Below are 26617 nucleotides of genomic sequence, written 5' to 3' on the forward strand. Positions count from 1 at the left end.
CATGCTTGAATCTAATCACAAACAAAACTGAAACGCATTTGGAATTTGATTTACAATCTAATAAGAAGATATGCAAAAACAAGAAACAGATGCACATATAACCATATACTAATAAAATAGCTTTCCATGACTGTTGATAAAATGCACATTCTTTTCCATTCATTTGGTGCGGGAGTTCTCATGGCTAAGGCTCTGGAACAGTAAATAATTGAACAATAAATGTTAGAACATTGGAATATTCCAACATAACTGCTGTGAAAATTGGTGCTCTTGGAAACTATGTTGGCTTAATTGAGGTTTACTGTATTAGCATGTGTTTTTTTATTATTACAGACGGCCTGGAGGGTCTTTTGATTTCTCTCATAATATGTTAAAAGGCTGAAGTTGAATGTCTCAACTAAGGCCTCTGAATGTTTGATGAAACCAGCAGGAGCAAGTCTAACCCAAAGATTATCTCAAGAGTTTGAAATGGTATTTGAGGGCTTGCTGGTTTTCTAGTTTTGATGGAATCAATTGTTATTCAGATATTTCAAGTGAGTTGTGTGGGAGTGTTTGGAAGATGTTTGGATTTTGAAAAACTAATATTACATAAGTTATGTGCTACCTTTTGGTCCTCAGAGGTGATTATGTAATCAGTTAGTTTGTGATTGAAGTGGATGATGCTCTCACGCTCTATTTGACAGTAATGAAGTACATCATTGAGTTGACTGCGGATTTGCCCTTCCGTGATGTCATCCATGGAAAGTTAACGTCCAGTCCATTGTTTTGATTTTATTAAATCTCTGGGGCGGGCGTCCTCTCTGCACAGGATGTCACCTTAGAATGCCTGTTTGGGATGTTGAATTTTCAAGTAAAGTAAACACAGTGGTGTCATACAGTGTCTAAAATGAATTTGCATCAGTTATGACACAGGCAAAGTAGGAAGGTGGGATCTTAACAGTTGATGCTGTTGGCCTTAAAATGGGTCTTTCTACTAAGGAACTATTGTACTGTTTTTTTTTTGGGGGGGGGGGGGGGGGGTTGGTGAGGGGGTGTAACAATAGTTTACAGTTGGAAAAAAAAGGTAGATCTTGGTCCATTTCCAAACGCACTCTGCTGCGGTTCGACTGAAATATGAACGCAACACGGACCAAACCATCTAAACGAACCAAAAGATGTCACAAGATGCGACCCTAAAAAGGACAGAATGCTCAAGCATACCTGTTTTTTTCTCGTCATAGTCACGATTACAGTTCAGTACAGGCGTCAGAACCACGTCTCCACGTAGCAGATCTTCGTTTGTGTGTGTGATGGAGGAATTCCTGCTGCTGTTTGTCTCCTTTACACACTTTATAAGCCCTTCACGAGTTCTCAGCTGCTCAAAATACCGTTATGTACAAGCATGTGCAAGCGCATTTAGCCCAGAACACAGCATTGTTTTGGAAGTTCAGTGCTTTACATATCAGTCAGACTGAGTTGGTGGTTCTAAGAAGCCGTTTGGGCCAAACATTTTTGCGATAGTTAAAGTTTGACTATGCAAAACTAGTGGACTGCAGATCCATCCCAGAGACATTGAACTAACCATTAACTGCTAACAGACTTCAACAAATAATTTGTATAATGGACTGGCCAGTTTAACAAAATCATCAATGTCAGTGGTTTTCAGTGTAGACTTAAACTAATAGAGCATATCTGAGTTCCTAATATTAGCAGGAAGGTTATTTTAAGATTTCATAAGAAGCCTTCTGTAGGTTTGCTCTCCTAGTCACTGGCATTTTATATCATTAAACAGCATCACAATTTGCATTTACTCTCACTTACGGTCATTTAAAAAAGCATACAACTTCCTTGGGCTGTAAGCTCCCATCTGTCATTGAAAGGGCGGTTTAGTCAAATGGACAGGGCGAATGTTCAGAAGATTGTGTGGCTGTACTGGTTGTGGGTGGAAGGTGATATATCCTGGTCTGGTGGGTGTGGGTGACGGGGCAGGGTGCACTCGCACAGAAACCTCTCTGTCAGGACAGCGGCAGGAAAGAAGGAATAGAACCGCCTCTGTGGCGAAAGTATGAGATTGAGGGAGTGGCTGGTGGCTATTTCTGTGCCCTGCAGAGGAGATTCTCCAAAATACATGGGTACTCAAGACTTGTTTTCCCAGAGTTGATAAAGAAGAATAAACTTACTGTATAGTTAAAGAAGCGTTACATGGTAAAGTGCCCCTATTCTGCTATTTTAAAGGTTCCTTATTTTGTTTCGGAGGTCCCTACAAAAGGTTTACAAGCAACCAAGAAAAAAAAAAAAAAAAACTCTTACATTTTCTCATAATATACATTGCAGCATCAGCTCTTTTCTCACAGTGTCTGAAATGGATTGATAAAGGATTTGGTTTATCTATACACCTCCTTTCTGAGAGCCTGAACTCTGCTCTGATTGGTCAGATGGCCCAGTCTGTTGTGATTGGTCTACTCTGCTCTGATTGGTCAGATGGCCCAGTCTGTTGTGATTGGTCTACTCTGCTCTGATTGGTCAGATGACCCAGTCTGTTGTGATTGGTCTACTCTGCTCTGATTGTTCAGATGGCTCAGTCTGTTGTGATTGGTCTACTCTGCTCTGATTGGTCAGATGGCCCAGTTTGTTGTGATTGGTCTACTCTGCTCTGATTGGTCAGATGACCCAGTCTGTTGTGATTGGTCTACCCTGCTCTGATTGGTCAGATGGCCCAGTCTGTTGTGATTGGTCTACTCTGCTCTGATTGGTCAGATGACCCAGTCTGTTGTGATTGGTCTACTCTGCTCTGATTGTTCAGATGGCTCAGTCTGTTGTGATTGGTCTACTCTACTCTGATTGGTCAGATGGCCCAGTCTGTTGTGATTGGTCTACTCTGATTTGATTGGTCAGATGGTCCAGTCTGTTGTGATTGGTCTACTCTGCTCTGATTGGTCAGATGGCCCAGTCTGTTGTGATTGGTCTACTCTGCTCTGATTGGTCAGATGACCCAGTCTGCTGTGATTGGTCTACTCTGCTCTGATTGGTCAGATGACCCAGTCTGTTGTGATTGGTCTGCTCTGCTCTGATTGGTCAGATGACCCAGTCTGCTGTGATTGGTCTACTCTGCTCTGATTGGTCAGATGACCCAGTCTGTTGTGATTGGTCTGCTCTGCTCTGATTTTTCAGATGGCCCAGTCTGTTGTGATTGGTCTACTCTGCTCTGATTGGTCAGATGACGCAGTCTGTTGTGATTGGTCTACTCTGCTCTGATTGTTCAAATGACCCAGTCTTATAGTGCGTGTTGGAAACGAAACACTCATTATCATATCTGAATTTCAGCTCCAGTTCTTTCTCAGCACTTGTATACACAGCAGTATGAACAGTAATGATGGCTTTGGCTTTACCTCTTCTAGTCTCAACTACAACTATGGTCAAAGTAGACATAGTTCGCAGGCAGCCAATCAAGACCATGAAGAATGTGTCTCGCATTATGCAAATTTATTACAAACGGTTAGAGCAGGAAGACTACAATTTGAACTTCCATTATCAATGTATTATAGTTTAAATGATTTACTATGATAATTGACCAGTATGTAACAGATGCAGTTGACTGTTGTTTTGCAGTCTAAAGAAGATGGATTATGAGTGGGACTGTTTGAGACACTTGTAAAAGAATGACTGTCAGCAGATGAAACGCATTATCAACAGATGGCTAGTTTTGAAATAGGCAAATATTTATCAGCCTAACCAATACATCACTCTATCACACTAAAATGCAAAGAAAGAAAAAAAAGAGTTTAAAAAAAGAGAAAGAAAGAAAGTTAGAAAAAGAAAGAAAATTAGAAAAATAACATCAAAGCATGCAACGAGAACATTAGTGTAACTTGTTTTGGCTGTAGTTCTGGTGGTTTTAACTATAGCCTCGGCTGAACAGCAATGCGTCTCTTGCGAGGGCAGACTTCTCCTAAAAACGTATCACTACAGAAGACAGCCCAGCCACTGAGTCTAAAGTGAAGCTCTAACTACCAGGCTTTCCAGGAAAAATGTGGCGTTGACATGATACTAACTCAGTCATAAAGCTCCCTCCCCGACACATCTGCACACAAACTGTTTATACAACTGAGCAAAATGAGCTCCTAATATGGTGAAAAGAAAGTGTAAGGTCTCTCGGCCTGCACTGGAGTAAAGACAGACAGAAAAATAAACATATAGGCTTTCAGATAAGACTGCCTGTTATTACTATAGTAAGACCTCTTAATGTACAGTATCAGGAGCTACTGAATTTCAGTCAGCATGGAAGTTTTTGTGCCAGCTCAAGAACAGTGTTATTGTACCATTAAGATACCATTATAGTTTTTATTTTAATTCTTTTTAGTTATTTTTTTAGTTATCTATAATAGCCCTGCTTCAGACAAATGAATATTAACAATTAAAAATGTTTTGGTTTGTGTTTTTGGTTTTAGATCAGTGCTATTTTAGCTAGTTACCTGGTGCACTTTCATTTTCTTCAATATTCAGCAGGAGAATATTCAGTTAAATTTATGCAGTATTTTGCTCCACAAAGTCACACATGGATTCATTGTGCCGTAATGAGCGTTGCCCTAGAAACGAGAGGTTTCTGCGTCTGCAAACACCTCAGAGAAGAATCAAATGTTGTCGTTTCATGATTACGGTAAGGACAAACACACAATGTGAACACTGCAGAAGTCCCAGAGATCTGCCTCAGGGTCCTTTAGTTTTGACATCTGGTAAACTGGACAGGAAGCGCTCCGTCATGTGTTATCGTGGGAACAGGAGCGGGGGGCTGATGAACTCTGTCTGAGTGCAGGGACATCGCTGGACAATGATGATGAGCTGACTCTAACCGAGCTTACAGTGAAGATGCTCAGCAGAGATCTTGTAATGATTGCAAATGTGTGAATCTCACAAACAACAGGCCCTGATCACATTTCAACCCAAAATCAGAATTCATCAAAATTGAGCCTATTTTAGGACATATTTTGAAATTGTTGTAACCGTAATGCAAAATTTGTTTTATTATTATTATTATTATTATAACGATGTCAATTCAAATCAAGTAACTTTTATTTATATGCAATTTATAAAATGCATAATGTTTCAAAGCAGCTTCAGTGATAAACATGAAAAAAATGATCAACACTTGTACTTGTAACTTAAATAAATGCATGGTTGCAAGTCAAAAATGCTGATTTATTGTTTTAATTAAACATTTTAAGTTGCATACATTATTTTGTTTAGTTCTTTTGACATAATAATTCTGATCATGACATTAACTTCATATTGTGTGTAATTTAAACTCAAATTTCTGAGTTAATTGACTGTTTCAAGAATTTAAGTTGTAGGAACTTGTGGATTTCTAGTTCCCTGCATGCTTTGCATAGGACTGGATAAGGAGAATAAATGTTGAATAAATGTTGTTATTTTATTTATATTTTTTTTAGTGAAGGGAAAGGCCTGTTAGTGTTTGCTGCAGTTATGTTTGACATTTAAAAGAGTTTCTGTAATGTTTAAGTTTTTCGCACTGTGCTGAAGAGTAATGAAGTCATCTAGCAATGACTGCGTTAATGCCGGATCTCACTTGTTCATTAAATATTCATGTTAAATAAGTTATTTTAAGCATGTGCTATGATAGCTGTGGATTTGAACTGAAATAGATAAGATGAATTAGTTCCTGGTCTACAACTCAAGTAGTTGTAGCGACTTGCTACAAATTGTTAAGTCCCTTTAACTCAAAGTAGTTTGTTGGTTGAATGTAATTTCATTCGAAGTTGTCACATGCAAACTCTTCCAAACAGAAATCAAATTCTGCTGTAAAGCAGCTCTAAAAAGGCAATATTGTCATTATTCAGCTGAGGTCAGTTCAGTGTTGATTCAGTTCAGTTCAAATGAAAATAATTCAGTTCAATAAAATTATTTTTATGTAAGCGTGTTGAACACCCTCTACTGTACAGGCGTGAATTTGCATTTCCTTTTATTTCACTTTTGGTGTGAAAGGCCCTTATTTGCCAAATATATATATATATATATATATATATTATTATTATTATTATTATTATTATTATTATAAAATAAAATAAAAAATCAAGCCCGGGTTATAAAAAGTGACGTAACATTACTTTCAATAAAAAGTAGTTAATTCTTCAAGAATTAGTCTTTTTTTTTGGGGGGGGGGGGGGGGGGGGGATGGGGGGGGGGGGGGGTGGGAGTAACGCAATATTGTAATGAATTACTTTTAAAAGTAACTTTCCCAAAAATTGGTAAGGATGTATGAAGAAGTCACTTTCTAACCAATCAGCTTTCTGTTGGTCAGCATGGCAAATTCACATGACCAACTTGAACTTATGGCTGGATCTGAAATGAACTTGAACTGAAATGACTGGGTTTTTCACAAACATTCACCAAACAACAGGAAATGTGACTGAAGCTTAATGGTTTTATGTACTGTAATTTAATTTATTAATAAAATCATTAAATCATTTATATTACATCATTTTTACTGTGATGTGATAATCAAATAAGAATGACTTTAGAATAGTTGGAAACGCTTCTTACACTCAGATCCCACAGGAGAGAATGATGCGGCGTGAGGAATCCTGCAGGAAGTGATGTGTGTGTGAGTGTGAGGCCTGGATGAGCTCATCAGACTCCAGAAGATGCACTCTTGACCTCTGACTACACTTCGGAAGAAGGAAAAAAGGAGACACAAAAATTCTGCTTTCTGAATGAGTCATGTGGTCGACACCCATCCTACTGGAGCTCACAGGCAGGGTGACACAATGATCGTTTTGATCCAGTTCTAATAACATTGAAATATTAAATAACCGATAAATCCACTAGATAATAGTGTGGTTCAAGTCAAGGTTTCCATGCTTATTTTAGTTATTTACACATGGAGGTGCTGCATTAGCAGTTATTAATGAAAACATATAGCAAGTGAAAGGGCCTAGTGTATACAATCACACCTCACAGAGACTTTCATAGTTACGGATGTTGATGCAGATTTCCTGTTCCTCGTTTTCCAAGTCTTTATGGCTTTTTTCTGCGTGCGTGTGTGTGTGTGTGTGTGTGTGTGTGTGTGTGCGCGCGTTTTGTGAATTCTGTACTTTTTTTGTGTTCTCCATACTAATATTTCAAACAGAAATTATTGTATTTTGTAATAGCTGTTGGCTGAACAAGTGAACACAGCAAAACACAATAAAACCATACTTTTAATGTCAGATTGGGGCAAGTTATTGATTAATTAATCATTTTTACTATAATTATGTAATCAATTTCTATTAATAAAAACAAAAATATTTTTTGTGTTTTGTGTGTCATATTTTTTACTATTTATAAAAGCGATTACACAGCCTTTAATTCATTTTCAAAACATATATTATGGAATATGGCATTTTTCCTTTAGTGTTTCATATTTCGTCACTGGCAGCAGGTTCCTATTGAGACAACTTACCTCATACCGCATGTGGTTTATGAACTTATGTCATAAATCTCATTTTTTTCCTGGTCAATAATCATGTAAAGTTTTAATAGCTTAAATAAAAGACTTCAATGTGCCATAACAGAAATTACATTTCAAAAATGAACTTACCCTTTGACTGAAATATTCAGTCAAATTAAAAAAACGGAACTAATCCAGTCGCCCTATATGAATCACAAAAATCGAATGTATGATTACTGATAATGCTATATATGAGTTAAGAATATACAGTATTCAGTCTTGAAAGATGCATGATTCCACCACTAGATGGCCTTGAAGCGCTGGCTCTTTGACTTTCTCTGATATCTTGCCATGACAGCTTCACTCCTGCTCTTTCTCCTGAGAGAAAGCAAGTTGCATATTTAGTCTTCTAATATTTTAGTTTCAGTTTTATTTATTGACACTATTTACAAAATAATCTTCTATAGACAGTGCAGCTAAAATTGTCAATGTACAAATTGTAGCAACTTTTGACGTTCTCATGAATTAAAGACTCTTTAGATTCATTTGATGATCCAGTTCTTTGTACTTTACTTTTCTATTCATATCTACTTTTCCTATCTACTTTATAATTATTTTTATATTATGTTTCCCTTTTATTTATTTAAAGGTTAAAGCAATAGTCCTTCATTTTTGGGTTGAAACCCAGACAGCAACATAATCCGGCCCAGATCCGGCCTTATGTTGGTGTCTGGGAATGCTCCTTAAAATGATTCACTATTTTTTATATATATATGTGTATATATATATTACAAATACATTTATAAAATATTAATATTTTACACATATATATATATATATGTGTGTGTATGTATATATATGTCTTTCCTGTCTATCTTTCTGCTCTTTTCCATAAAATGAAAAATAATAATAATAATATGCCACACAAATTGTATGGGTAACTCTTGTGATGCTTTTTTTGTGTGTGTGTGTGTGGTGTTTTAGGGTCCGGGGGAGCAGGGTCATGCCGTCTAACATCTCTTTTCCGACTTCCTCAGACTATAGACAACCAAACGGCTTTCTTTAATTGGATTTGATCTTGACGTGTTGTATACAAATCAAATGAAAAGTTCAGACAGTGCCACATGTTGATGCATTCATGGTCATCCATTATGTGTACACAGATAGCACATGTCTTTATGTAGAAGTGATTTTTGTCAGGAATCGTGGGAAGGCTCCTTCTCTTTTGTTATTGCAGACCAGTAACCTCAGTGATCCAAACAATAGCAGGAAATTCTCCTGGGCGGAGGCAGTGCGGCTTCCTCATTGGCTGCCAGCATTCACAATGAGTGAGAATGGAGTCCGCTGGGAAAAGTGGAATATGCGTGGCTTAATTGACACTAAAGGGATATGTGTCTCATTCATTTCCAGAGTGTGCGCACACATCTGTGCATTCCAGTGCATGATTTCATTCAGCGGGCAACACGTGTGCATGCTTTGAAAAAGTTCAAAGCGCTGATACAGTCAACAGGTTCTATGTTTCTGATTTTTCTTCAAGAAATAAAGAGCACTGACATGCCTGATTTTGTTTCTTTCATGGGGTGCAAAACTACTTTTAGTAGAATGTCTAGACCGCCTTTTTCCGTACAGCATGGTTAAAAAAAACTCCCTCCTTTGCAAGTGAATGCAAAGTTTCTCTGGGGGCGAAAAACTCACCATCTCTTATTTTTTTCCATCAACATTGTAATAATATTTCACAATATTGCTGACTTTAAAATATCTCACCAACCCCAAACTATAGTTGCATTATTGATGCACTTGATCTCCATGTGAACCCAGACAGCAACAGTACCGGCCCAGTTCCGGCCCACATCCGGCACGCGTTGAGTCCACATGTACCAGATGTGACCCGGATCTGGGCCGACACTACATTGCTGTCTGGGAAACGGTCTCTGCTTTTCTGAAGAATTTATATAGCATGTTATGAATAATTAATTTCAGCAATTTTATGTATTGAATTCAAAAAGAAGAGGATTGTTATGGTTTCTTGTGTTTTTGTAGATTGGAATCAGAAATCTGTCTTCTGGAGAACGAAGAATCCCAGATCTCGGCTAAAGAGCAGGTTCTCAGAGAGCGACTGCGGGAAACGGAGAGATCTATTGAAGATCTACAGAAGGCAAGTGATCCTCGAACACAGAGAGAGAGGCCTCGAAAACTGACAGACACAGATAAAATGTCTGAATATCCTTGCATTAGGCAAAATATCAAAGCAAGTATCATTTATTTTAATAGGAGACAGGACAAATACCCATTTAAACTGATGGACTACAACTGTGGTTACTCTTGAACTTGAGGGTTACTAATGGTGTGTTCGAGTCCTCAGGGAAAGTTCACATTTATGAGTCATAATTACAGCATCAGATTGGATTCAGATCACAGTGCTGATGAATCTTCTCTTAATTAACTACAAAAAACACAACAAGAATTTTTAAACTCTACTTCTACAAAATAACGAACAATGAACATGCATCAAGTGTGTTCTTGCTTTTTTATGTTTTTAATCAATTTATGAAACTAAATCGTTACATGTTCTATTGTACGTGTCTGCTCTTACAGGCTCATTGCGTTTATACTCGCACTCTTTTCTAACTATTCAAACTTTATCATAAACTGTTGCTGGTCACAGAGCTTATTTTCTGCAATAATCCAAAAGCCAATGAAAAATGCTACTGGGTTTCTGTCGAGGGAACCAGGGTGAACCAGAGTCTTCGGGGTTGGCCTATAAATAAATACGTCAGCTCTATTAATATCCACAATGATTTCTCACGGACACGTAAACTCAGAAATCCTGAGGTTATCACATGACTTGACATTACACATAATCATACATCCACTAAAAATCACCTTCAATCCAGTAATTACAAAAATAGCTCAGTCCAAATTAGTTCTCATTTGTTCATGCTAACCACTTCTACAGATTGATATTTTGTTATCTAACATTATGGCATGCAGACATTTTTTAAATGTGAAAGAGAAGTATGTAATTGTTTTTTTTACCCCTTCCAATAGCAGATGAGGAATAATTCTGGAAACCTGTTTAAAACAGTCATAACTTTTCCAATAGCTTATTTCGATGGTCCACTTTTAGACATTTGACTGATTACAAGTAACTTTGCAACTACATGTCAACTATCAATCATTAGGGTATCAGTAGACTGTTACGTTATGGTTAGGGTTAGTAGAATAAGTTGACATATAGTCACTTATAGTCAGTTGAATGTCTGTTCACAATAAAGTGTTATCAGATATTAAGCAGACAGTCTATTAATACTCTAATGAGAGTTAGTTGACATGTAGCTGCAAATGTACTTATAGTTAGTAGAATGTCTAAAGTGGGCCATCAAAATAAAGTGTTACCATACGCTTTGGTCAGAATAGTCGTGCAGAAATTACACACTTTGTCTCTAAAAGTCTAAATAATGTAACAGTAATGCTGAAATTTAGAGGAATGCAGCTATTTAAGAAACACTGGGTAAAAATGTAACAAAGCACAAGTATGTTAAGCATCATCTTTTCTTCTTTTTTTCTACAGAGTCTTCAGAATCAAGATGGAGGTATGGAAGTCATTTGCATCTGTATTTTAGATGTGGGGTTTTTGTGTCCTGTAGTGCCAAAATCAGTCTCAATACAACATAGACATTTCAGGCCTTCTCGATCATGGATGTTACTTCCAAGGTACCAGTGCGATGGTAGACAGTCACTTAAAACATGCTCTTCTCTTGCATCCTTTTGTGGGACAGAGGTTTCCAACATTGGCCTCTTGGACCATTTCCCTCTTGCCTCAGCCGGACTATTGAACTCCACACATATGGCAATGACTCTGCACTTTGTTTACCTTGATCCACCTATTCACAGGGAATCCCTGTATCCCAGAGCCACCATTGTTTTGCTGTAATTCACTTGCGCTGCTTTTGCTGTCTAAGCAATGAGCTGTTTTACGGGAAAAAAAGGGGCGATAGAGAGAGAGAGAGGGGCACTCAGTTTAGTATGGGGTATTGGAAGGGGAGGGAGCAAACTCTGTGGGCTTTTGAACACAGGAATCTAGTTTTAGTGTCTCTTCTGCTCTCCACCGGACAGATGCGGTGAATTACAACTGCTCCCAGATCCCGGACCTCCCAGAACTGAACTCCCAAACTCCCGTCTCAGCTTCAGGGGATCAGCAACCGCCAAGAAAATCTGGTAGGTGCTTGTTGGGCTTGTGGGAGGGGCTGGGGTTGGTCACGGGTTTGGGCCAAGGCCAAAAGTGGGTATGGTAATGTAGATTACAGATGGCGCAGTTTTTCGCCATTCGAGGATGGCATATTCCATAATCTATGTACAGTAGGGTAGAGGGTCACCAGTTTCAAACACATATCAAAGGCTTAAACTGCTTTTGTTGGGCATGTGCTAATGACCAGTTCAGAGAAGCTCAGCTTACAATAGGCCTGTGATGGAGATGAGTGGAAAAGTCCATTGCCGTTACCATTTATTGCATGTCTAGTTCATGTCTCACTCCGTCAGTTGCAGAGAAATGGTATGAATGTACAGGGGGAAAATCTGTTCCAGAACAGCTTTGAATAAAATCAAGGCATCAGCTGAAATTCTTCAGGTATACTTCTTCATCCATTCAAGTACTTAATGTCTTTACATATAAGGTTTAGATCAGTGGTTCTCAAAGGGTTGTAGACTTTATATTGGACACCAAGTTGTGAAAGTACCACAATTAGTCATCGTTTAAAATGTCAAAGAAAATATGAAGAACTTCATAAGTATTGCTGTGAACGCAGTTCACTGAACTGCATGGGTCCATCAATATGCAAATGTTATTAGCATGACATCGGCTAAATAGGAAAAAATACATTTTTGTAAATGCATAAACAATAGCAGAAGTGTGATTTACCAACAAACACTGGACCAAATTAGTACTCGCCATACAGTATAACCAATCGGCAGATGAATGCAATGCATGAAAATGTGTTGTAGTTTAAATTTATATTAAATGCAATTAGCTGTGCGCTGTTTTTGCCTCACTTATAGGACTAAAATGCATTGTTATAAGTAGTTTCATAATTACTTCTATTGTCTTTGAAATATGGTTAAAGTTGCTGCAGAATGAACTGACAAACATTTATGGAAAAACTAAAATATACTTTAATGTAATTTCAATTAAACTTGTATATCATGTATTTAGATATATTTGCAATTACACTTTTGCAATGATGAAGTTGCAATTCAGTACATTTAAAATATATGAATGTTTTTTTATTTAGTTAAAATTATATTACCTGCAAGTGAAAATTTCAAGTTTTTAAAAAATATACTTTTAAGATTTGAAGGACACTGCAAGTGCACTATAGTACAGTTATGCTCACTTCTTTTTCACAAGGATATTTTTTAGCTGCCCTAACTATGCACAATTACATGGCTAGTTGCATTTTATTATTTGCATTTAGGCATTGCTTTTCTTCCCTGCGGCTTATTTTTAGTTGCAAGCCTCCAGTTTAGAAGTAACATTGCACCTACAAGTCTACTAACCCTCTTTATAGTGTTAGTAGAGTATTAGTAGACTGGTAGTTGACATGTAGTTTCAAAGTTAGTCAGTAGAATGTCTGTTGAGGGAACATCACAATAAAGTGTTAACAGATATTAAGCAGACAGTCTACTAATACTCTAATGAGAGTTAGTTGACAAAGTTACTTATAGTCAATAGAGTTTTCAAAAGGGACCATCACAATAAAGTGTTACCAATAACTCCAAAGATTGTGTCATCGACTAAGCTTACGTCAGCATACAGCGGTTACTGGCAACAGCGTAATAACAGTGCAAAGGGTAGGTTGAATTTGTTTTCTGCCTCTGTTTTTAATGCCAATTTATGAGACTGTACGAGTATTGCATGGGCATAGTGACATCACTGAAAAACCCATTAATAATAAGCATGCCACATTTCAGTAATGCATGATAGACCACCCTGAGTAGACATTAACCCACAACCATCTGCACTCTTCCCCAAGCATTATACGCCATGGAGATCAATGTCGAAAAGGACCGGAAAACGGGTGCCACCAAGATCCTCTCGACCTCAGCAGTCAGTCCACGGGACGCTCACCAGAGGGGCGTCAAAGTCTACGACGACGGCCGCAAGGTGATCTATGAGGTGCGTTCTGGGGGATCTACCACACTGGAGAACGGCACGCACCCCTGGAGTCCCGGACAGGTGGACCAACTGATGCAGCAAGTCGGCCAAACCCAACAACGAGACGACGTCGGCCGAGTCACTGTCACTCCGGCTGACCCGCAGCCAAAGGGAGGACAGTTGAGCACCAGAGAGGCCAAGCAAGACACACAACAAACCCCTAGCAAAGGCTACGAAGGCGAGGTCATGGAGACGCCAAAGGCCTCGGCCGACAAACCGGTGACCATGATCTTCATGGGCTACCACAGCATTGAGGACGAGGAGGAATCCAAGAAGCTGCTCGGCTTCGACGGCACCATCAAGGCCGAGATCGTCCTCATCGACGAGGACGACGAGAAATCTCTTCGGGAGAAGACCGTCACCGATATGTCCACCGTCGACGGCAACGCCGCGGACCTCGTGTCGGGTCGGCCTCTGTCCGACACCTCTGAACTGTCCTCAGAAGGCAAAGACGAAAGCTCGACCAAGGAACTGCCACCCACAGGTACTGAAAAGAAAAAACGCTGCCAGTGCTGTGCTGTCATGTGACCTTTCTCCCGCAACTTCTCTTTTCCTGGAGCACATTCACCAAGGCTCTGCCTTCCTTTAAAAAACAAATCTCACCCTGTTACTAACAGCACCTCCACCTCTGTGACGTGAGAGAAGTACGCTTCTCACTCTTTCTTTTCCACAGATCGTCTGGTTCTCTTGGTGTAAGGTTGCTCAACATTTTGAAGACAAGGCATTGGCCGATAGCGTATCACACACTCTTAAAAATAAAGTTCTTTATTGGCATTGACGCTTCCATGAAGAACCTTTAACATCCATGGAATCTTTCTATTACACAAAACATTCTTTATAGTGGAAAAAGATTCTTTAGATTTTTTAATGTTCTTCACACTTAGGAAAAAAAAAAACGGTTCTTTTAATTGCTGTTAATTAAAAGGTTCTTTGGGGAAACAAAAATTCTTCTATGGCATCACATCGGGGGGAAAAACCCTGTTTGGAACCTTAATTTTTAGGAGTGTACGTGAAGCTTTTGCCCCATAAAAAAAAAAAAAAAAACTTTTATTATTCTTTATTGTAATTATCGTTTGAGATATAGATGAAAAAGTCAAAAAATAGTATGTAAATGTAGAAGACTTCAACCTAGAAGTCCAATATATAAGGTTGGATAATTTCATAGAACTTCATACAATGGTGTAGCATTGATTTTACAAAAATATTGTCCATAAATGTCCATCCCATTTGATCATTCACATTATGGAAACACAAAGGTAGATCCATAAATAAGCATGTTTGACTATTATTATGTTGTCCAGTAGCCTTACGAAGCCTTCAGATTACTTAACAATTACCAGAAGCATTGTTTATCAAAGATATTTTTGTTTACAGATCCAGATTTATTTTTCCCAACAAATAGAGACAATGTACATATGCTCGCATTCAACTGATCTCATTGAAAGACGTTTGCCTTTCTGTGCCTCTGTATCCTCGTATTTGATGGGATTTTTATGTTTTCAGCTCCAAAAAAGGCACTGAATATTAAACAGACTCACCATAAAAAAGGTTTCAGATTCGACTGCTCTCAGATCAGCTGAATCATTCAAACAGCGTTCAGACAGAACAATACCAAGCTCAGCACTGCCAGTGTGTGCATTGATAAAACCTCTCAGAGAATAAAAGCTCTGCTGTGACACAGACAGACACTCGATAACATGCACTATGGAAGTAAACAAGGTGCTAAATATATTTAGGTCCATTTGTTCTCAACTTCGACACTCAAATTCAAAGCATGCATTGATGTAAAGTGACAGGTTAAGCAGTGAGAGAAATATATAAGAAATGGTCTGAACTATTGTACATGAATAGTTTAGAATAATTATTCATAAATCACAGAGATTACAGCTGCATATATCTAATATGCCTGTAGATAAAGATTGTATATATATATATATATATCCCACTCAAAATGAGTGTTTAATCCACACTTATTTATATTGAAACCTGAAAGTTTATTTAATATATGCACACTTAGATGCCAAGACTTCTCAGTATGGTCATAAAGGACATATTTTATTTATTTCTAAGTAAATTCTTCTTCTTTCACTAATACCAGCTGCCTTGCTGTTTTCTGTATTCATTTTTCTAAGTCTTGCCACATTACTGAAGAACTTGTTTTAGTGCCATAAAACATCATGTTTTTGTACAAATGATACTCAGATGGGGAAATGAAAAGCCAGCTTACTGTCACTGCTCATATTCACAGTGAACAAATATATGAAATATGGTCAAGATATTGGTAAAACGCTGCCCTTTTTGCCCGTCTTCCAGGCATAACTCACAGCACCTGAAATATGTTTCACCCAGTCTAAAATGAAGATAAATCTACATTAGTGTGGGTATAATTATGCATGTACTGAACATTTTTTTTTTTTTTAAGATCTGATGTTGATCTTTGATTCATTGATTTCCCAGAAACAAGATTAATCAATAATTGCCTAAATAAGTTAAATATGCAGAATCAATTCATGTATAATGGCTGATGAAATTCATTAATGACATGCTATAGATAACTTATTTAAAGTGCCGTGTATTAAGGCCGTAGCTGAAATGATTCTGTCAGTGCCAAAACAAAATCACAGTTCACCTTTTTAGGCTTAAAGACCCCATGAAATTGCTTTCATGAGTTGACATTTCCTGTTGAAACAGGAAGTTGGGCCAGAAGTTAGTTAACAGCTAACTAGCTAGCCACAGCCCACCAAAACCAAGGATTCAGGGTCTGACTGGATAGTTTTGGCAATTATCCCCTGCTGGTCGATGCTATAACTGCACCTCCAACCCGATCTCATGAGAATACTTGAATGTTATGACATGGTGATTTTTTTAGAATTAACATTCAGCTTAAACGAACCGTCAGTGAGGCGTAAACAGATTTGCTATTCAGCACCAAAATATTTATGACCTGCCATAAGAGTGTGTTGAATTTTCCTGCAGCTGTAGAGTAATTAGTTATTGAAAATGTATAGCTCATGTGATTGGCAAAAAAAAAAAAAAAACATGTACGAAACTGACTTCCCGGGTTGCATACTGTACTTCCGAACATCGGTCAACCGAGGTGAATGGTAGCATTTAGCTCTCTCCAAGTATATTAAATACATTGGATTTTATTGTATTGTTGTCCAGGCCCCTGTGAACAAGACAAGTCATCAATATTCTTGTTCAGCACATTTTAAATGCATGTAGGCTATCTGTTAAATGTTAATGTTTTCACACTTTATGAGCACACACAGATGGTCTCGAAGCGAACTAACTTGGACTTTTTTTAATTCATGGGGTCTTTAAGACTGGCTGAGCATTTCACGTTTGAGTCTGTTTCCACAGTGTAGTTATGAACCAGCTACTTAAAACATTTATGATCCCAGAATAAGGCTAGTGTCCATGTTGTCTATCAGGATCTTTCAGCCTCAAACTGCCAAACAGTCAATTCAGTTTTGGACTCCGATCTGCCATGAAATTACTGCTGTGCTTCTTAATTGAGATTCTGCTGTATTTTTGTAATCTTGAAGTGTAATTTTTAATTGTTCCACTTTGCTTATCTTTTTTAATGATTATAACATTCTCTTTCTGTATCATATCATCCTTTTCCTCTCTCTCTCTCTCACACACACACACTCTCTCCAGTACGGACTGCCAGCACCGATGCTGTAACATTGGCTTTAATTTATTTATTTTTTCCTTTGTATGGTATACTTAGTCCAATAAACAGCATTTTTTCCAATGTGCCTACCCTCCTGTGTCTGTGCTATGGTTCTTTCTCTAACTAATTTCCCATCATCGGGACATTACTACCACTTCCCTCTATCCGTAACCTCATCATCCCTCCTCACACGTGTTTCTGGGCAGCACTAACTACAGTCTTGAGCTACTCTCTCCAGATGTGAATGAGATGCTGATGTGTCTGTCCCGCTTCACAGATTGCATGAACAGCAAGTTTAACCCTCACCAGATCTGTTCCCTCGCTCACAGTTAAAGCTGAGGAGTTCACTGCAGGTTTGTAAGAGTCATCATATCAGTAGGATTAGAAAACCCTGGACTCTGACAACAGAAGGAGCGTCATGTTTCAAATATGTAAATATTAAGTATATTTGTGTTTGATTTTCAGTAAAAACATCCTTATAGCAAGATCATTTTACCTGCTAAAAAAGCTATATGTTGACATGTGTAGATGCACTACTGTTGAAAAAGTTGGGGGTCGGTTAGATGTTTTAATATTTTTAAAAGAAGTCTCTTCTGCTCACCAAGGCTGCATTTATTTGATCAAAAATACAGTAAATATTGTGAAATATTATTATAATTCGAAATAGCTGTTTTCTATGTGAATATGTGCTAAAATGTCATTTATTTCTGTGATGCAAAGCTGAATTTTCAGCATCATTACTCCAGTCTTCAGTGTCACATGATCCTTCAGAAATCATTCTGATGATTTGATGCTCAAGAAACATTTATGATTATTATCAGTGTTGAAAACAGTTTTTTTTTTTTTTACAGAAATTACTGACCCAAAACGTTTGCACGGTAGTGTATATAATCTAATCTAAAAATAAGCGGATACAGTCTTGCTTAACCAGTAAATCTTTCTTGTTTCAAGGATGTTTTTAGTGGAAAACTGACATTCTCATTTAGCTAATCTAATGACTTAATACTGTAATAAGCACCAAAGGGCATCGCACACACTCAAGCCTTTAACTATGTACATATTATGTGTTTATAATCAGCATTTCATTTCATTATAGCCTGATTCTCCATCTTCAGTTTCAATTATTCGCTGAGGATATTGCATTGTAGAGAGCAGGGTGGCCAATGTAATGGCAACATATAATTCAATTGAATCTGAAATAAGCATTTTGCACAATATTGTCTGTAACTAGATTTTGGAGCTGACACAAGTGGTACAAAACACTGGGACAAAACTATACATGGTTAATTGGCCAGTGCTAATAATCTTTAAAATGGCTAAATAGATGATCAACATGGTTTGCCTGAACGGATGATTGATACTTTGAAGAACTGTATTTCATAACATACAAAGTTCTGACAGTCTTCCCTCATAACCCCTAAACACCAGCATTCACAAACACATTAGGTTACACTTTATTTCAATGGCCCACTTTAGACATTCTATAAGTAACTTGAGTCAACTCGGTCATAAGAGTATTAGGTTTGGGTTGGGTTGACTTGTAGTTGCAGTGTAGGCAGTAGAATGTCTAAGGGGAGCATCAAAATAAAATGTTAGCAGATATTATATACTAGTTGTTTATGTTTAACGAATACACAAAATTTATGAAACTTACTAATGTGCATTAATACCCTCCTACGCTTCATGTTTGCTCTAACATATTGAATACTATGGGTGTTGTAACGGAGTTGTTAAAGATCTGGGCTGGTAACTGAAAGGTTGTAGGTTCAAACCTTGGGATGATCCACTATTTGTGCTCACCGATAACTCCAGGTTACGTACTGTAAGTTACTTGAGTAAAATCATCAGTTGAGTCTTCAGCTGCCTTCCCTTCAGATACTTTTACAATAAGCACATTTATCAGAAAAGTGCACATGGAAATTGCCGGTAAAATCAAAAGTAACTCACTTCATTCACGTAAAAAAAAAATATATAATAATAATAATAAATATATATATATCACTGAATCAACATACATTAATTTATGCCAACAATTTTTTTTTATATGCATTAGATTGCAGGTTACCACTTTGTATACAGTGTAAAAACTACAGATTTTCTCTATATTATGTCGCATTAGTGCAAATCTTCCTGTGTTTGTCAGGTAGTGAATCTCAGATAAATATTAATATGTATTGCATAAAAATATCAAATCGCCTAACACATCCACATCCCTTTTTATTTAAAGTCACAACTTGTTGTAATTACAATTTGAGAGCATCATTAAAGACGTTCAATATAATGTCATTAGTCAGAGAGCCTTCCAAGAATAACAACAGCACAGCTGCAATCCTCCCTCATTTACATAAACCAGTCCAGTGACAAACGGCTTATTTACAGGAATCTTCTTCTTTCTTTCTTTCTTTTTTCAAAAAAGGACTTGCAGTAGTTGAAACACTTATGGACAGAGCAATAAAGATATCTCAAAAATGATACATTTAGGGGTACAACTGCTTGTCACTGGGACAGATGTTAGTATACATTAAGGGTACATATTACTACTTTAAGGTACTAAAATGCACCTTATAGGGGTAAATAAGACACAAAGTTGTCCTTTTAAGGCCACTGACAAAGGTGCATTTTTGCATATTATTTCTGTTAAGTGTATAAAATATGAGATATAACCTTATATAACCATTGAAAATGCAGTTCAGTTCACACACCCCCTGTGAAATCTGTATTATGTTTAGCATTTTTAAACATAATCAAGAGTCCCTCCGCTGTCCTGAGTGGCGAAGCTGGATCTTGATTTCAAGAACTGTAGGAAATATTCCCATGTGTGGAGCGGAAACATGAGTGGAAGAGTTTGCAAGACCTGGAGGACTTTTCTAAAACAGCTTCACTGCTCAAGACAAACAGGCACTCATGACCAGTTAAAGATTCGAGAGGAAAACAGAATATTGGGGTAAATATCGTCATCATGGCCAGTACTAAAAATAATTATTATTAGTATTTATTATCAGTTATGTCTGAACTAAACTCTCTAACTGGATTACAAACAGGCTTTGAGAGAATAGAACACACATTTAGAGAAGATGCTGATTACATCTATATTATCAAAGCTGAAAGAGTGTGTTTGAACAAACATGCTCATGTAGGATTAAAGGGTTAGTTAATTCAGTCATCATTTATTCACCCTCACGTCATTCCAAACCCATAAGTCTTCCGTTCATCTAGATAAAAGCCTGAATTAAATCTCTTCATCGTATAAAGCAATCATATCCTATGGATTCAACTCCTCCAAGACCCTTTTGGACCTTAATATCTTAATTTGGGTTTGGTTTTGAAGAATCAAAGTCTTATGGGATTGGTATTATGTGTGTGTGTGTGTGTGTGTGTGTGTGTGTGTGTGTGTGTGTGTGTGTGTGTGTGTGTGTGTGTGTGTGTGTGTGTGTGTGTGTGTGTGTGTGTGTGTGTGTTACACACAGCATATTTAGCATTTCAAACCCACCACATTATATTGACCTTTGACCCTAAGCCTGTGTGTGGGCTGCTATAATAAACACATGTGCTGTGACCTAACATCCTCCTCTCTAAATACTTCGGTTACACTTTAGTGCTGTTGTTACAGTGTAATTATACAAATGAGTACTGAATAATATTAATTAACAACATGTACTTACCATATAATAAGTGTTAGAATTTGGTTTAGGGTTAGTTGCATGTAATTATGCATAATTTTATGTTATCACAGTAATTACATGTAATATGGGTAACGGACATTAAAATGAAGTGTTACCATAGCATCAATTTACTTCTGTTGCACACAAATAATCAGGGGAAACGCAAATAACTCTATACTTTATGCAAGTATAAAATATACTTTATGCATTTAATCTCACTTTATTAACCAATATTTTTGCTGCTGACCTTCAATGATCCAATTCAACCTTACGAATACGCAAAATGCATCCTATTCTTCTGCAACACAGAATGACAACTGTACCGGTGTGATCTACTGTGTAAATCTGCACTTCTTTCAGCCCGAGGCTCATTCATATTCAATACATTTTCCAAAAATATAACTTTTTTTTATTTTATTATTATTATTATTATTATAAAACAAGCAAGCAAGCCCAGCAGGTAAGAAAAAGTAATGCAAAAGTAACATAACTCATTACTTTCCATATAAAGTAACGGTTACCTTATATGTTAAGGTGTCTTTGTTACACTGTAAATATACATGTAAGTACTGGGTAATATTAATTAACTTACTTAATTCATCATAGTTTGCATGTAATTATGCATCATATATAGTTATTATTATAGTAACTACATGTAACATTTGTAACAATGAAACAATGTAAAATAAAGTGTTACCAAAGTAACTAAGTAACCAGTTACTTTTTTAGAGAGTAATGCAATATTGTCAAGCATTACTTTTAAAAGTAACTTTCCCCAACACTGATAATCATCTCGGCATGACTCCAGTTGGAGTAGCCTACAGTAAATGGATTAAGTTGTTTAAATCCGGAATCTCCGCAAACCTGCATAGGGCAGGAGAAAGATGGATGGATGGTTGTTTTGAGTTATGATAATGCGCTTCATAAATGAGTGATTGTGTGATGTTTTGTTGCAGGCGCTGAAAAGGCACGATCAGTGTTGCTGACGGCAGAGAATGGACTGTATCCTGCAGCCACTGCAAGATCTTCAGACCCTCTGGTGAGTCTGATCACATTCACAGGGCCACCTGTATTATACATTCAGGATGTCATCTTGATGCATCTTTCACATGCATTAAACCTTACGTAGTAGGATGCGAATGGGTTTGTTTGCATCTGGACAGTATTCCTGACGCTGGGTATACTGGTAAACTGGACAATCTGTTTCCTCCTGGAATAGCAGCATTGTGCGCCTCTACAGGAAATTAGTGCACTTCCCTATATATATATATTTGCATATATTAAATATATAAAATTACATATAGGCTAAGTATAGTTCAAGTATGAATGCATGATCATTTATATTTGAAGTTATACTGTATTTTTGTCATGCATCATGGCTGGATCTCACGAAAACATGCCTAGTTCATATTTCACTTCATAATCAAACATAAGAAAATAATAAATGATAGGCTATTTTGCGTGAATTCAAGCTTATGTGTAAGACATAGGCTAAATATTGTTTGCATTAATTGTGACATTATTTTCATGACAATTTCCTCATTATTTTATTCTAAATGTGTATTCTACTTATTTTCTCACTACTGTAATGCATTCATTTATATTATTCATTATTTTTGAGATTCGCCCTCTCGTCATCTGCAAATACCGCGCATTAATTAAAGTCATTTCAAACCACACGTCTTTGATCAATCGCTGAGGAGGAATGTTCTGATTACACCAGATGCGTGATGAAGACATTCTTCAGATTCTTTGAAGGCTTGTAACTTTTCCTCTAACGAGTCCGCAGCGGGATATAGTTGCGCAACTTAATTGTTCTAGAGAATGTCCACTCACAAAAAAAAAAAAAAAAAAAAATGCCCTCGGCTTTCAATATTTCACTGTTGACCCCCTGCGTTTTTTGTTTGCTGGAGTGGAAACAAAGGCAGGATGAGGGCCAGACTGAATAGGAGAGCTGTAACCCGAGCAAAGCGCTCGACTCATTGTGATCAGTTCCTGATTGCACTAGAACGAGAGAGAAACGTCCACGCGGCTCCAGTGCTGCTTTAATCATTCATTATTCAGCGGGCGCGTGCTCAGCGCGCGCGAGAGAGAGAGACTAGCGCGAGAGAGAGAGTGTGTGTGTGTGCGCGCGCGAGAGAGAGAGAGAGAGAGATGTCATAACGCTCGTGCGTTAAAGCAGCAAGCGCTCAATGTCAAAGTTGCTGCAGCAGCGCGTGCATCTGAGAGAGGTGATGCACTGACGCACTGACTCCCGTATCACAATATTCGCACAGTGACGGTTTCATCTTACAACCTACAGCTGAGGAACTGATACACACTTCATGCTGTCCACTGGTGAGCGGTAACCTTGCTTTCTATATCATTACAAACATGTCAATAACAACATATGATACTGGCAAGATACCTGACATCAATTGCTACACGTTACAGACCTGGTTGTTCATGTACTGTATGTGTCTTTTGTCTGTAAATATTAATAAGAGTGTTGCTTAAATCAAAATCTGAAAGAGGCAGCTGCAGTGGTCCTCATATCCCTTGTCCCAGTCCAGGCTCTTTTTTAATTGCACGCAAGATTGCACCTGTTATAGAGGTGAATATCGGTCACTGTGTCTTGTGCGAATAAAGTGCATGTGAAACAGACACATTTGCATATTATTCGCGAGATAATTAATCATGTATATCTGTTCAAAGAACACACAGATTTGTGCCTGCATGTGAACTATGATGCATGCTGTAATTCTATAGCAACTAGCCTAATTCATATTGGCTGTTTACTTTAGCAGTTCAGTTAGCATTAGATACACTGTCTGATGGACGCATGCGTTTGAGATGCGGATGCACTCTGATGGGAGTTTATTGATTATAGTGGCACTGAGATGTCATTTGAAGGATTCTCAGAAAGGCATGTCTGTTATCTAATCAGTAATAGTTTTTTGTTGTTGTTTCTGGAAGGGCCTCTAAATAGCTGGATTTTAATATAACATATTCATCTGCTCAGTTTGTACATGGAATATAAAGGAGATGCAAATTCTCATATGGTCAGCATTCCTGAGACACTGTGATCCATGAGCGACGCTTACAGTGCACCACAGTCTAGCACAGATGTGATTCAGACTCACTGGGTGAAGGAACTCAACGAATGACCAAGCAGGGATTAGTTTCCCGAAAGCATCGTACTATGGTCACACATTCTGTTGTTATCAACATAGTTCAATGATTTAGCGTTTCCCGAAACCATAATTCCAAGGAACATTCGCAAACAGCATCGCAAACTTACATGGTGTGAGCTCTCCAGCTGTGCTTAGAAACATAGTTTCTTGTTAACTCTTTCCCCGCCGGTATTTTGAATCATTTCCACAAAAGTTTCATGGCCCCCAGAATATTTTGTTGTGTGAATATCTGAACATGCAATACGTCAAAAGAAAGAACAGACTTTCAAACAAAACAAAAAACAGTTTTATTTTTTTTAGCTTAATGCATTCCTTTTTATCAACACTTGAATGTGGTATAAGTTTTAATAAAAAAAAAAACATTTTGAGCAAAAAGCTGAGAGCATCGTGATTTGTCAAAGACTACATCCAGATCAGATTCAGAACGATGATGAAAACACATATGTAGTAGATCGAGTTCATCAACACCCCCAAAGCTTCACAGTCCCGTAGCTCGTCCTGGGTCGACATTTCATTCAGTTTTGATTTAAATGCTGTTTCATTTTGATGATCGCATATTTTAACGTATGCATCTGCTTACATATGATATCGCTTGTTTCTGCTTCTTCTTCGCCTGTGTTTTGATCAGGAGATTCATCCCTTTATCAGAAGATGTGTTATAGCGCCCCCTACCGTATAACAGTGAAAACACAGAAAACCGGCGGGGAAAGAGTTAAATGGCATGTGGATTTAAATTGATCATGTTTTTGGGCACAATAAGCAAGCTATATGTTCTTTGTCTTTCACTCTATTTATATATAAATTTGTATCTATATATTGTAACTAATACTCTAATGAGAGTTAGTTGACATGTAGGAGCAACGTTAATTATAGTCAAAGGAATGTCTAAAGGGGACCATCAAAACAAAGTGTAACCCAAACATCAAAAACAGTGAAGCAGTCATTAGGTGCCATGTTCACTACAGAAGCATCTCGGAGATCTTTAATAGTTATTACTCAACTACATGCATGTGAAGCCATTAATGGTTCAAACGACAGAGGCGTGACCATGTAGTTTTGGGAAACAGTTATGACTCGATGGTTAGTTTCTCCAGCTATGCATACTATGGTAGTTAATCAGAGAGTTAAATCATATGAAACTCACTCAGCTGAAAACTCAGCTTTTCCTGGCCAAGAACTTAGTAATACATATGGTATTCAGATAATGATGCAGCTGGTCCATCTACAACAGGCTGTGCAGAATACACAGATTCAAATAGCAGACTTCATAATCATAATTGCAGAAGTCCATCCACCAAATCCATGGCATTTCTGCATGCAATTTGCTTTGGATGGTTTGTAAACTGTAGACTTTGGTTGATCTGTAGGCACACATTTAGTAGAAAACATTTAAAGCCTTGAGTCCAAATGTAATCAAGAACATACTATTTGTAATAATGCTGACAGATATTTAAGATGCAGATTCATTTAGAGAACAAAAGTTAAGAGTGCAAGCAAGAATCCAAATGTAGAAGCAGTTCAATCATCCAAAGCTCACATCCAGAACTCAGAATGTGGTCAAAACCAGAAACACCAGGGAAACAACAAACAAAGTATAACACACACAATATATCTCTAAGATTTGATGGCACAGAATTTATTAGCACTTAATTCTTCCTCTAAAAATGCACATCCAACAGTCTCGTGACAAATTCATAACTGTTTTATGTTTTGGCAAACTGGTGACAAATTCATACGTTTTCGTATGACGTGCGCATAACCCACTAAGGGTCACAGCTGGCACTTTATGCTTACTTTTTGAATTATAAATCATGAGCTTTTCTATTAATCACATCGTACAAAATGACAACATTGCAAAATACGTTTTCTCATGAAATCAAGATGCTGCACCTTAAATACTGGAAATTGTGTAGTAACTATGTAATAATATAGTTATGCTAAGTCTTACAATTTTTGTTTGTAACTTTCATTAGACAGAATTATGAACGATTCTGCCACGTAACTAACATTACAAACCGCTGAAACTGGGGATGAATGAGAAGAGTATATTCTCTCTACCAAACAGCTATTTTCCTCTCAATCCAGAATCGTATTGATTGAAAGTGGCCTTTAGTTTCAACACTTACAACAGGTCAACTCACTTGCTGATTACTGAATGGGAATATAGGAAAGAACGCTCCCTTGCACTCCCTTAACCTCTTCTTCTAAATGAGGTTAGACAAATATGACCTCTGAAAAACCATATCCTGAAATGTAGATCCAAATGTTAAAAGGAAAGCCATCACTGGACACTGACCCAATGCTTGTGAAATTCCATCTAAACATTATGAAAATATGAAAGTTGTGGGTGGCGTGAATTGCATCCAGGAAACCGAGCAAAGATTCCAAGAAAAACTAGTTCTTTGAAATTGTGAAATTCTGTTAGCACCAGTTAAACAGTATCTATCCTTGGATCTCTTCAAACTGTGA

At 37.5% G+C, this 26617-nt stretch overlaps 1 protein-coding gene across 4 annotated transcripts in view; it reads left to right on the forward strand.

Annotated features, from left to right (window-relative positions):
- Positions 1-26617, forward strand: part of palm2akap2 (PALM2 and AKAP2 fusion) — a 109684-nt gene that overhangs the window by 42924 nt on the left and 40143 nt on the right. For 2 of the 4 annotated variants that reach the window (XM_084401451.1, XM_084401452.1), the window contains 5 exons: positions 9464-9578; positions 10995-11016; positions 11540-11641; positions 13453-14118; positions 21932-22014. In XM_084401451.1, coding sequence (XP_084257577.1) covers positions 9464-9578; positions 10995-11016; positions 11540-11641; positions 13453-14118; positions 21932-22014 — 988 coding nt within the window. Of the gene's footprint in view, positions 1-9463; positions 9579-10994; positions 11017-11539; positions 11642-13452; positions 14119-21931; positions 22015-22517; positions 23313-26617 lie in introns of those variants that run through there. The other 2 variants (XM_084401453.1, XM_084401455.1) reach the window with 2 other exon arrangements.

Source organism: Rutilus rutilus, assembly GCF_951802725.1.
Source record: "Rutilus rutilus genome assembly, chromosome: 25".
Classification (NCBI taxonomy): domain Eukaryota; kingdom Metazoa; phylum Chordata; class Actinopteri; order Cypriniformes; family Leuciscidae; genus Rutilus; species Rutilus rutilus.